The sequence below is a fragment of the Falco naumanni genome, chromosome 4 (genome assembly GCF_017639655.2).
Source record: "Falco naumanni isolate bFalNau1 chromosome 4, bFalNau1.pat, whole genome shotgun sequence".
NCBI lineage: Eukaryota > Metazoa > Chordata > Aves > Falconiformes > Falconidae > Falco > Falco naumanni.
In genome coordinates this window covers 71,429,319-71,441,723 of record NC_054057.1, presented here as the reverse complement: position 1 = coordinate 71,441,723, position 12,405 = coordinate 71,429,319, and the positions used below count along the sequence as shown (strand labels likewise).

General features: G+C 42.4%; 1 protein-coding gene across 2 annotated transcripts in view; it reads left to right on the top strand.

Annotated features, from left to right (window-relative positions):
• Positions 1 to 12,405, top strand: part of ABAT (4-aminobutyrate aminotransferase) — a 57,453-nt gene that overhangs the window by 38,933 nt on the left and 6,115 nt on the right. For both annotated transcript variants that reach the window (XM_040591869.1, XM_040591868.1), the window contains exons 6-12: positions 2,475 to 2,524; positions 6,815 to 6,895; positions 7,398 to 7,490; positions 7,891 to 7,953; positions 9,639 to 9,702; positions 10,408 to 10,556; positions 11,223 to 11,360. In XM_040591869.1, the coding sequence (XP_040447803.1) occupies positions 2,475 to 2,524; positions 6,815 to 6,895; positions 7,398 to 7,490; positions 7,891 to 7,953; positions 9,639 to 9,702; positions 10,408 to 10,556; positions 11,223 to 11,360 (638 nt within the window). The remainder of the gene's footprint in view (positions 1 to 2,474; positions 2,525 to 6,814; positions 6,896 to 7,397; positions 7,491 to 7,890; positions 7,954 to 9,638; positions 9,703 to 10,407; positions 10,557 to 11,222; positions 11,361 to 12,405) is intronic.

The window sequence follows — 12,405 nt, the reverse complement described above, 5'->3', positions numbered from 1 at the left end:
TTTTGTGAGGTTTAGTTTGGAGATTTCTGAAACGCTAGATATACTCTTAAAGGTGCTCTCAGCAGCAGCCACAGCTACAGCTCTCAGTGACACAGCTTTCAACTGTGTCGTTCCCTCTAGCCTAACAACAATTCCTCCCCTGACAGATGCAATGCAGATTTAGTTGTCAGTGTCCCAAATAGCCACGTGTGTTATCTGCATAATAATTTTAACAGATTCTTTGCAGCATGACACACAGTTAAAACAAGCTGAATATTTCCTTGTTTTGAACTGAAATATTCAAAATGGAATTTACAATTGATTTGTTAATGCAGTAGCCTAATGCTCCGTTGCTAAGACAGTATAATCAGGGCTATTGTCATTCAACTAGAATGAGGAGTTCAGAGGCACGATAAGCTTTTGGAATAAAATTAGTGGTCTGACTTCTTGAGCAGTAGGGAAGATGAGGTTTCCAACTGTTCCTACAAGGGAATATAAAAGATGATGTTTATCTCTCGCTTTGGCATTTCATACATTAGAAATCAGGCTTAAAATGAAATTTTCTTGGCTTCTTCAAAGATTTTTAAAAAATTGTTGGTTTTTTTTAGTAAGATATGTTGGTTTACCTGTAAGCAAGCAGGTTAGAACATCAATGGGTATAAATTAAGCACCTTTATTGTGTTAAACGTTAAAATCCTTAGTATCTTGATGTTTCTGGGTAAAAAGGACAAATTGTTGCATCTTTTTCCAAATAAAAATTTGTCCAAGTAAGGAAAATGAGAAGAAAAACAAAAAGCTGGTCATGAGAGAAAGTGAGAAGTGCAGAATCTCCTTTAATACAAGACAGCGCTTTGTCAAACACGTGTGTTTTACGGTGGTGCACAGCTGAGGTATGTAAATCTGTGACTTAGGAGGAGAGATTTCCAGACAGGTGTCTTGGAATAACTGATGGGATGCGGCAGGTTAGAGACTTGGATGCTCATTAGCCCGTGAGTTTTCAGCGTATGGCTGTCAGTGTAGGCAGCCTCTTCCTTCTGGTAGGATTGTTAGTGATCGTGCATGGATGTCTGCAGCGTGCGGGGGTGGAATGTGAGTCTTCATGCGTACAAATAAGTGTGAGTGTGTATGTGTGTGAAAGCCTAGGTGATGTGGAGGCCAGTACATGCACATCTCAAAACCAAGTTTGGCAGCACCTTGCGCAGAGTGTTCGGATAGCATTGTAGAGGGTAGGGGCGATGAATGCCATCCAACTGCGGCAGACGTCAAGGAGCACTGTCAGGCCATTGGCAAAATTCTGCTGGAGTGCCAGGGCTTATCCCTGCTGGGTCTGCCATAACGTGTGCTCATTGCACGCATCAGCAATGAAAAACTGTCTCCGAGAAAAACACTGCTGTGCTAGTTAGTTACCCAGCACCACCCGGCTGTGTCTGCTGAGGGACAAAGAGCCCTTGCTGGTATGTCGTTAGTACCTTATAATGCACTGAAATTACAATTGCTAAATGAGCTTTCTTTGGAAACTTGGTAAATATGTGGATTTTTGCTTGTCTGTTTCTTATGGTCAGCTGCCAAAGACTGGGGAACTGCATGGAAGAAAAGCATAAAGGGAGGAATATATGTTTCTAAGGTATTCTCCAATCGAGAAAAATCCAGTCAGTTAAAAAGCACAGTGAGGGGGGAAAAAGCTCTGTTATTGTGCTGGGAATACTCAGTCTGATATTCACGTGGGGTAAGAACAGCTATGAGACTAGAAATGGAGCACCAGCTACTGTGGATGGACACAGCTGCATGGGAGCTTCCCGCCGTGGAGCAGAGCGACAGAAGCACGTCGGGTGGTCAGTGCTAGTGAGAGCCACCGGGTCGAGCAGAGCAGGTTATGGGGAGCGGGACTGGCAAACAGCCTGCTTCAAGGGGGAGAAACTGGAGGCGCTTCCTTACCACAGCTAAATGGTGACGAAGAGAAACAATGGCTTGTGGGCTGCATTGGCAGAAAGTGATCTCTGTTCTTAATTGAGGAAGAGGAGAGGTTCACATGTTGTAGAGAAACCAAATACGTGTGGGAAACCTAGAAAGGAGAGTGAGCAAGCATTTAATAATGTTGGTCCCACAATACTTGGAAGAAACTGTGATGCTGCAATCAGGCCCTACCAGGCAAAAGATCTGTGTCATGTTCATTTAATAATATATAATAAAATATATAAAAAATATAATAAAATAAAAAATTAATAATTTGTGTTCAATTTTTAGCTTTCAGTATGAAAAGATGTTTTGCTATTGCCTGGCATAAAATTTGTACCAAAGTTCCAGATAATGTATTCTGTAAAAGAAGAGAGGTTTGTCCTCCTTTTGAAATAAATTCTATTATCAGTAGTTACATACACAAGTTACATAGAAACAGTCAAGCATTAACTTAAGGTTATTCGCTAGGTTACACTTCACATTAGTTTATTGAAACCAGACAGAAATAACTGTTTTCTTTCTTTGTTCTTTTTAATTAGGTTACAGCCATCCCTCTCTGATAAAGCTTCTACAGCAGCCACAGAACTTGGTAAGTGAATTAAAACACTAGGTACTTGAAGGAGTCCTCTCCCTCCTTGTGTCGGTCTTCCTGATAATGAATGCTTAATGAATCAATTTAAAATATGATAAGATCTTGCTTGCTTTATTTCTCACTAGATGAGAAGAGCTTCATAGTGTTTAAGAATAGACGTCAAAACCTCTGTGACACTTCACAAGAAGTAAACATTTGGGTGATGCAAGTACTTGATGTGTCTGCAGCCAGTTTTAAATCACAGTTCAAGCATAGTGTTTCTAATTAACCCTTTTAGCAGTATTCTTGCATGAAGATTTTTGAGCTTGAAAGCAAGCACAAGTCCTTGAGAAGGAGTATATACTTTGAGTATGAAAATAGTGCCCTAAATCTGGAATGCTGTGGGTGATTTGGGTTTGGGTTTTGTTTTCTTTGGGGGGGTGGGCGGGAGGAGGGGGTAGTGGCTCATTCTCATCTCCTAAGTACTGAGTTGACTAAACCCCTGACATGTCCTTGAAATACTAAAATCGTTAGAGCAACAGGATTATTTCAGAACAGAGTAGCTGCTTCTTAAATAAAGTGTCTGCCTATTTCCCCTAACAGTATACTGATAGTGATTGGAAATAACCTGGATTAAATTACAGTTGTTGTTGAAAGCTGCATTCTATTTCAAGCTTCCTTTTTTCACTGCTTGGACAGAAGTTTTGGATTTTGTGCATTTTTTAAAATTTGTAACTCTTTTTGGCACAATAACTTACGCATATAGCACATGGATAAACTGAGCTCGCTGGCTTTTGACTGCACATCACCAGGCATTTGTTGGTTGTACTGTCTTTCATGACTTGGGCCACTGTTTCTGCAAACCAGTAACAGGTGGCTACACTGCCTGCAAGGCTGTGGGCCAGTTGCCTCTCATACCTGCATTCCCCTTCTCAAAAGAGCCTGCTGGCTCACTCAGCAGCACGTAAATCCTAAGCCAGCATGTCAAAGTGCAGACGTTTGAGTTCCCTGAGCTGATTTGCTTCATGGAGTGCTCATTTCTTCAGAATGAGAAATCCTGCCTTCCCCAGAACTAAAATACTTCAAGGTTTTTTTAAAAATAAGTAAAACACCAGGGCTAGAAATGCTGGAGTTATCAAAGGCAGGTCTGGATATTACAGAAGCACTAATATTTCTAATACTTACAGTAACTTGTCATCTCCTCAGAAATAATTTTTACAATACCTTCATTATAATGCAGCAGTAGGCAAAGTCAGATGTTAAACAAACAAAAAACCCCAAAAAACCCCAAAACCACCACCACCACCAAACAAAACCTCCAAACTAAAAATCCTGTTGTCTGGTGACAGTTGCTAATTTGTCCATGGGAAAAGAGAAGTTAAGAGGCTGTCAGCTAGAAGCCAGCAGTAACAGGAGCTGCCTCCACAGTCAGCGGTGCCAGCAGGACCCCTCTCTCCCACATGTGACCATGGGAGACGTTACTGGTCTGTACCCTGTGCCAGTTTCTGCAATCTGCGCTATCTCGGTGGAGAGGGTGGCACGAAACCTCCCGATCCGTGCTGCCCGCGCCTCGGCTGCCGGGCAGGCTTGCGGGGCGCTCAGCATGGGCAGGGGGTCACTCTGGCAGTGCCGAGCCCAGCGCTCCTGCAGACAGGAGTGTCTGCTGGGGTCTGACTGCAGGTAAAGTGCCAGCTTTATTGTGAAGGTACGTTTTTTGAGTAATACACTGAGGAGGGGCCCTTGTTTAATGTTTATGATGGGATCGGTGTTTTCTTGTAGGGATTTTTTGTTCGGTGTGTTTGTAATGTTCCGTGTACCCTCTTTACAGTCAGCTATAAAGAACAGAATATGCATCTGTTCGTTTCAGACCACAGCAGCCTGGTGTCGATGTGCTGTTTTTTCTCAGTACTGAGTATCTCATTAACAAAGAAAGAAATATGCACTTTTCTCCCTAATGGCAAATGTTGTCAATTGACTGTGACAGCCCATAATCAAATTCACAACAAATGTATGGTCTCGTATCTCTTAACTTTATGTGAAAATGTACTTCAAAACTGAGATAAAAGGTCAGGTAAGATTTCTCATACATATTGAACAAAAATTTTGTGTTAGTCTGTGAGTAACATCCTGGCTTAGGATTTGGGGTTTTTAAGCTTCAATCTGTTGAAACAATGTTTTCGAATCCATTTGAAGAAGTTAGAGAGTCTTAGCTCATACTCTGCTGTATCTTGTGTGATGTTTGGTTTTCCCTAAGAATTCTGATGAAGTATTCTTACGGGTATGGTGTGACCGCTCACACCTCTTGCTGTGGTCCAGACACCTGAATAAATGAGTACTTGTATTGAGGAGAAAGATTGAAGGATGCTGAGAAATGTGCAAGCTTGAGATACACTGAAAATACAAATGTTTTGGGGCAGGCAGTCTGTCCCCTCTGGAGACCCATAAAGACTTAGGTCATCAAAGCTCAGCGTTTAATTTCAGTGATGACTTATTACAACAAGGAAAACAACCAACCAACCAACCAAAAGGGCAAATAATGCTGCTTTGCAGTTGGGAAATTTATTGAGCTTGTCCTTTTCTGAGCAAACTTAATTTAAAATAAAAAGTAGCACACTGTGAATCAAGTAAGATTACCTACAAAGACTAAAAGCAATGATGAATCAATTTTAATCTGTGACGCTTAATTTAAATTAATTGCATAAACATGACAGTCATGTCCATGAGTGGACTGGGAGGACTGCAGGGATTTTCCAGAGCTGCTCTTCAGAAAAACCTGCGTGGGCAGCAGGCTCAGCTTTCCCACCAGCTGCTGCTCACTGCCACCAAAATTACCTTTCTCAAAGGTGTGACTCCTGATGTGGCCGGTTCATAGGACCAATGGGACAACTGACATTGGAAGGGACCTCAGGTGGTCTCTTGCCCAACCTCCTGCTGAAGGAGGGTCAGCTGGGAGATCAGAGCAGGTTGCTCAGGGCTTTATCTGGGGTCTTGAAAACCCCCAAGGAGGGAGACTGCACAGCCTCTTTGGGCCACCTGTTCCACTGCTTCACTGTTCTCCTGGTGAAGCAGCTCTTCCTTATACCCAAGTCAGTGCCTCTTGTGTTTGACTTCTCGTCGCTTCTCATCTTCCCACTGAAGACCCTGGAGCCTGGCTCCATCTTCTCAGTAACCTCCACGTAGGTATGGGAAAGCTGTATTCCTGTCATTGCTTCTGTGATTACCAAGGCCCTTGCAGCGACACAGATTCAGTTCTGTTGGCAGACGGAGAAAGGGAATGGTTGGAGAAAAAAAATCTGGGAAGCAGACATGAGTTCAACCAGGTAGTTTCCTGGTCGGCTATGGGATTCCACTGTTAGGAGAGATTGCATTGCATCCATGAATACTACTTCAATGGCTCCTGGTCCGTGTCAGACGTCAATCAGGAAATGGTAAGGAGAAAACTGGGAAGCCAGGAATCTGCTGTTGTAATGCACGATAGAGGATGTACCTGTAATTCAGGCTGTGCGCTGGGAAGGGTGCTGTGCAGACTGCGGGCTCTAGAATGGGAAATCCTTACTGGCAAATCGACAGCCTTCATGAAAACAGTACCGCTGGAAAGGAGTGTCACCGGTGTGTCTGGATATATCATAGCCAATGTTCTTGAGCTTGAATAAGCACGTGTTGCTCAGCAGTGAAGTAATAACCTACAGAGTAGCTTCTCACTATAGTGCCCGTTGCTGTACATGCCAGAGGAGCCTAGGAGGGAGACAGCATGCCTGTGTGCACATGTTCTTTGTCAGGAATGTATTTTATTATAGTGATACGTTGCTGAACCTTGCATGCATGTTATCTTTCTCAGATGTAGCCCCTATCCTTTAAGTTTATCTTTGCCTTGTTCTTTCAAATCCCGTTGTAATAGTACATGGAGGATGTTTAGAACCACAGCATTCTGAAATGGTCTGTCTTGGAGCTTGGTAAGGAAGAAAATGCTGCTATCCTAACTGAATTTAGATTTAGCTATTCAAACTGAAGGCAAGTAATTAAGATTTTAAAGTGTATTTCCTGTGCATAAGGGAAGTTAAGATTGAGCAACTAAAATGGCAATACTGAAGAGGAAATGTCAGTATCAGTTAGCATGCACCTTTTCTAAGGTGTCCTGCAAGAAAAAAGTATTAAGGATTAGACAAAAGTATTCCAAGACATGAATATTATTACCTGGTTTTAAAACTCCTTGTGCTGTGACTACAAATTTCTGGCTGCCTTGATATCAACATGATATTTTTCACATTGTCATAAAACCTAACAATTTCTCTTCCTTGATCTTTTTAGAGCACTTTTATCAACAGACCTGCTCTAGGGATTTTACCTCCAGAGAACTTTGCAGAAAGACTGAAGGAATCTTTGCTATCAGTAAGTTTGAGATAGCAGTGATGAGTTACTAAGTTTTGTGTTTAGGGACACAGGCATGTCAAGGGATGCTATGGATTTTACTAGGGAACATTACAGATTAGCTGTTAGCCCACCTGCCTTCCCGCTACATGTAATGAGATCAAACCTTTTTCCCTGACTTGCCAGCTGAATGTGGGGGTGACATATCTGCTCTGCACAGATACTTTCATTCTGGATTCAAGAACTGATGAGAAAAAATGTTTTCACTAATTTCTGTTCCCTGTGCTTCCATAAGAGACAGTGAAATAAGTGGTTTCTGTCTTGATTTAAATTTGAAGGTCCTTGGGACGGAAGCTGAGTCAAGCCCTCTCAGCTGCAGCTGAAACTGCCTTTCTTCATCATAGGCATGGCTGGTCCCCCATTGTACCGCAGCTCAGGACCTTAAGGACTGATCAGTATTACCATCGCTTTGCACTATACTTGTGCTTAATACTGTGGAGTCATTTTCTCTCTTCATTGACAGGTGGCTCCTAAGGGCCTGCCACAGGTGATCACCATGTCTTGCGGATCCTGCTCCAATGAAAATGCCTTTAAAGCAATATTTATGTGGTACAGAGTGAGTACAATACCAAGATTTTTTTTTGTAGGTTTAGATGTAGATATGAGAACTTATTCATAATCAGAACTGTTACTGTAAAACAAAGTAAGCCTTGGAGGTTGCCTTGGTCATGATGTTATTTATATTCAACCTAGTATGAAATCTTTATTAAAAAGTGTTCTTCTAAGCTTTCACTTACTTTTCACAACTTTAGAAATTATAAAGAAAAGGAAATAAAAGAAAATGCAGATTGCAGTCAGTATGTAAGAGTCACAGTCAGTCTCATCTTTGATTCTAATTTAAAATTTGAAATACCAGCGTTACTCATTTGTGGTGCAGCCATAAATGCCTTAGTTACAACTACAGGAAAACTATCTGTTGGGTGGTTGTTTATTTTTTTTATTTTTTTTTTTTCCAGAACAAGGAGAGGGGCCATACTAATGTCACAAAAGAGGAACTGGAATCTTGCATGATTAACCAGGTAACATTTGTTCTTTACCACACCTACAGATGCGCCACTGGCTTGGATTTATAAGGGAAGATTGGGAGGAAAAATTGGCATTACTGTCTCTGAAGTGGAATCTCAGTTTTTTAAATTTAGGAAATTGTGAATTACAAACCGCTTTCAACAAATATCAAGACCTGCTGCTTGTATTCTTTTGCATCCTTCCCAGTTGTGAATCTTGGGAAGATCTCCCTTTTTCCATTACATATAATTTGCTAGAGAGGGGCCCAGGTGACGGATGGTTCCATGGAGATCAGATCATTAATATATGGACAAGTTTACAAATAACAGACTTTCTTCCCACCCACCCCCCACCCCAAAGTTGTGATTTTGATAGCTTAAAACTGATCAAGGGGTTGATTAAAATTTGACTGACTAACCACAGGCAGGATGAGGAAATTGAGATGCTGCTGATAAAACTCTGAAGTCCTATTCACCTTCAAGCAAGGTGGTCTTGTTCTTGCCAGTCACAAATCTTATCATGCAACAATAGCAGAAAAGAGTATTTAATCTCTTCTTTGAGATAATCATGTTAGAAATGAATGACCTGCTGGTTTCAGCCTGATCTTTGGCACTTCTGTAGTGATAAGCAATTAATTTCATTCCCATGGGATTGGGGAACTCATTTGGCTTTAAAAAGGAGAAGGGTTCTTAAAGGGTTTTTTGCTTTTTTTGTCTTCAGAATTATTTTTTAAGTCCTGTGATGTTGCTTATGGCATGGTCAGACAGATGGCTGTGCCAACACAGATAAGAGGATGGCACATCATGACCCAAAGGAACAGGAATTTTCTAAGATGCCTAAAGACTTGTAAAACTAATGATCGCCTTTGTCCAAGTTTAGCTATCTAGACGTTAGGATTCCTCTTTGAGCTAATCGTCTGAGTTCTCTTTACAGTTGGGGGAGGGGATGGATTTGAGAGGGCAGCTCCAGCCCTTGTTTTAGAGGGGATCTCCAGAATCCAGTTACAAATATCGAAGCCTTGACCCTGTAGCTGAGTGTGGGGTACAAGACTAAAGGTGTAAATGGAGTGTGTTAAGTGGTGACAATCCTCTCACTCGCAGGATACGAGAGAGGTATAAAGAGAATTTGTATTTTTAGAGGAGTTGGGGGACTAGGCCCAGTGGATCCGTTTATTAAATTCCAGATAGTGTACAGTTTGCATGTCCTTTGTCATGGTTCCTTCTCATTCTTGGTACAGCGAGTCATCAGGAATGCATGGGGTGTCCAGCACAGGGCCGCCCCAGTTCTCCTCGCAGAGCACCCGGTGCCACAGCTGGGCACAGCCACCCTGTACACACGTGCTTGAAGTTCGTTCAAACCAGGCTGATTGCGCTGAACGTTCAGCCTTTGTGTGAGCTGTATGTGAAGTGATATTATGATACGGTATAAATTGCCAAGTATTCGTTAATATTAACGATGAATTTTAAGAGGTCAGGTAGGGGATGACAAATGCATTTGTTTAAATGGGTAAATGTAACAATTTGTGGTGCCTGATGATTGGAGAGGAAGCTGATTGGCAAGCTGGCAGCTTGGCTCCAGCTATCCTGCTGTGCTCTGGCCATGGGCTTGTGTCTGGGTTGCACCAGGCAGCTGCGCGGGCGGCAGGGCCACCTGCCCCGGCACCGCCCGCTGACCGCCGGCCTGTCTGCTCTGCTTGCAGCCCCCCGGCTGCCCCGACTACGCCATGCTCTCCTTCATGGGCGGCTTCCACGGAAGGACCCTGGGTAAGAAGCACTGCTGGCCACACCGCCCCTGCCCTTGCCTCCTCTCGGCTGCGCAGTAAGCTGTCACCTCGCTGTAGTTCCTGAGAAGTCGTTTTTCTCCTTAGATCGTTCCAGTAGAGAAACTGTAGGTTTATTAGTTTGCCTTGGAAGCTCCCCCCAGTACTGAAACAAAATATTTGAATGAAAGTGGGAATAAATTTTACTTTTTTTAAAAAAACAGGTTTTCAGAAGGTCTCTCATTTTCATTCTGAATCCAAGGTTTCCTGTCTATACTGCTAAAAATTTAACTCTGGGGGCAGAAGCACCACAACAGACAAACAGTATGTCACTAATTTTTACCATTTTGTATCAGCTCAATCCCTGTTCTAAACATGTTACCCCAGAGCGCTGTAATTCTGAGCTTTGTGAGCAGTTGTCTTTGGGCAGGTGAAACGCATCTCGTCTGAGCAACCTGTTCAGGGGAACAAGAGGTTCTCCTGTTCTTCTGAAACAGCGCATGTGGAAACTGATGCTTGAACGCTAGAGCAATTCACTTAAGCTTGACTAAATCCAGTTACCCAGTATTTCAGAAAATAAAGTGAAAACATAGAGCAATTAAGAGAATTCTACAGTCCTGGTGTTGGGCAGTTGTTTACCTCTTGGTAGCTTTTTTCCTGTATTTTTCCTAGACAGGTATTATTTCAATTGTTGCTTTTCTGGGTTTAGGTTGCTTAGCTACAACTCACTCTAAAGCCATTCATAAGTTGGACATTCCATCGCTGGACTGGCCTATTGCTCCATTTCCAAGGCTGAAATATCCTCTGGAAGACTTTGTGAAAGAGAATCAACAGGAAGAAGCCCGCTGTTTAGAGGAGGTAAAAAATTCACTGGCAGCTTTCTCTTGGTTTTGTTTTGAAATAATGAATAGAGTCAGTAGGATTAGCTGCTTTTCACTAAAAGAATGTTTTCAGGGATTGGAACAACATGTGATTAAAACAGCATTCACGGTTGTTTACGGTCCGAGGTTTGTCCCTGCCTTTCAGAAGAACAGCCAGCTCACTGCGAACTAGGGCTCTACATGGATCGTGCCACAGTGCAATTTCACATGCAGGGCAAGTTCATTGTATCACAGTGAACTTGGCTGCCAAGGGAGAGCGCGGGTGTATAACCCTCTGCAGAGATCCTGTAACAGGATTTCGAGTTTTTCAGCTTTTTTGTGGTAGCTGCCTGGCATAGCAAGCTACAGCGGTTTCCACCAGACTTTCAGCTGAAATGTGCTAGAGCTTTCATACCATTGTAGATAAATGTGCAACTAGTTACAATGTGGTTAGGATACAACTTAAACTGAGGCATTTTTCAGGAAGAAGAGGGCAGTGTTAAATGCTGGAGGAACTGCTTGTTAATTCCTTGTGCTTCCTGACACCTTTTAGCCAGAAATGTCTACGAAAAGCTGAAGTTCTGTTTGCTGAGATTTAATCTTCCTGGGAGTAAATTTGTGAATGGTCTGAAAGGAGAATGTACCATAAATGTGTGATTTCCAGGTGGAAGACCTGATTGTAAAGTACAGGAAAAAGAAGAAGATTGTGGCTGGAATCATTGTAGAACCCATCCAGTCAGAGGGAGGGGACAACCACGCTTCAGATGACTTCTTCAGAAAGCTACGAGATATTGCCAGAAAGGTAGTAAAATATTTCAGTGTTTGCTCAGTGGTAGCTAAACATGCAAATACTTCTTCCTGTCTGCAGGGGCCAGCCGCCCTGCCAGGCACTCTGGGAGCTTCCCAGGCCTCCTCACTAGCAGCTGGGGTAGTTACATACTTGTGTTCAGATACAAGCAGCCCTCGTCCGCGCAGTTTTCTCTTCCGTTCGATGCACACCTAGTGGTTTCCTCAGTCTGGTAAATTTTCTTCTACTGTCTGAGAGAGAAATTACTCTAATTCGTTAACTATGGATTTCGCAGTAGTGTTCTTTAAATGATGATTTAAATTTGTTGAGGGGGTCCAAACAATTTCAGAAGAGGCAGGTTTGGAAAAGGGTCATTTTTTGTTGACATGCTTGGTTTTAGTTGCAAAAAAAAGCTGAAATACAAATTGAGTCCAGCCATAGCGCTGATGTTCCAATAAAAGAATGAAAAGAACAGATGTCTTGATACTTGGGAGTGTGAAGTTACCTGTTTAGAAGCACTCCCCTCAATAATACCTACTCTGAGCTTTTTTAACCCTCAAAACATTTGTGTGCTGACAAAGAAGAGCATGGGTGACATTTGGAAAATTCTGTTCTGCCATGAGAAGCAGCAGCTTCTCCTATTGTTAACAGCTGCTCGTGCCAGGGTGATAAGAGTAAATACAGTGAAATGAAAAGGTTTGCCCTGGCTAACATGAGATGCTGCAAAAGTATTTACCAATTGTTTTTAATTACAACATCATGATATGGCCTGATCTCCCTGTCCCAAAGTTTCAACAAAATACTCCTTCACATTACAAAAACCCACATTGCCACATAAAGTGAGTAGCTCTTCCAGCAGGTTGGTCTGAAAAGGCAGCTCTTCCAGGATCATTTTAGGCCCCTAGACAGAAGGGTATTGGTATTGCCTTTGTGCCACACAAAATGTCACCCAGACTCCTCCCAGATGTTTTCAGGTATCCTCTAGAAATGTTTAAGACTATATAAAAACATGTGCTTTGTGAATTTAGGTAGAAAATAAGTTTCTAGTGTCTTTCTGAAA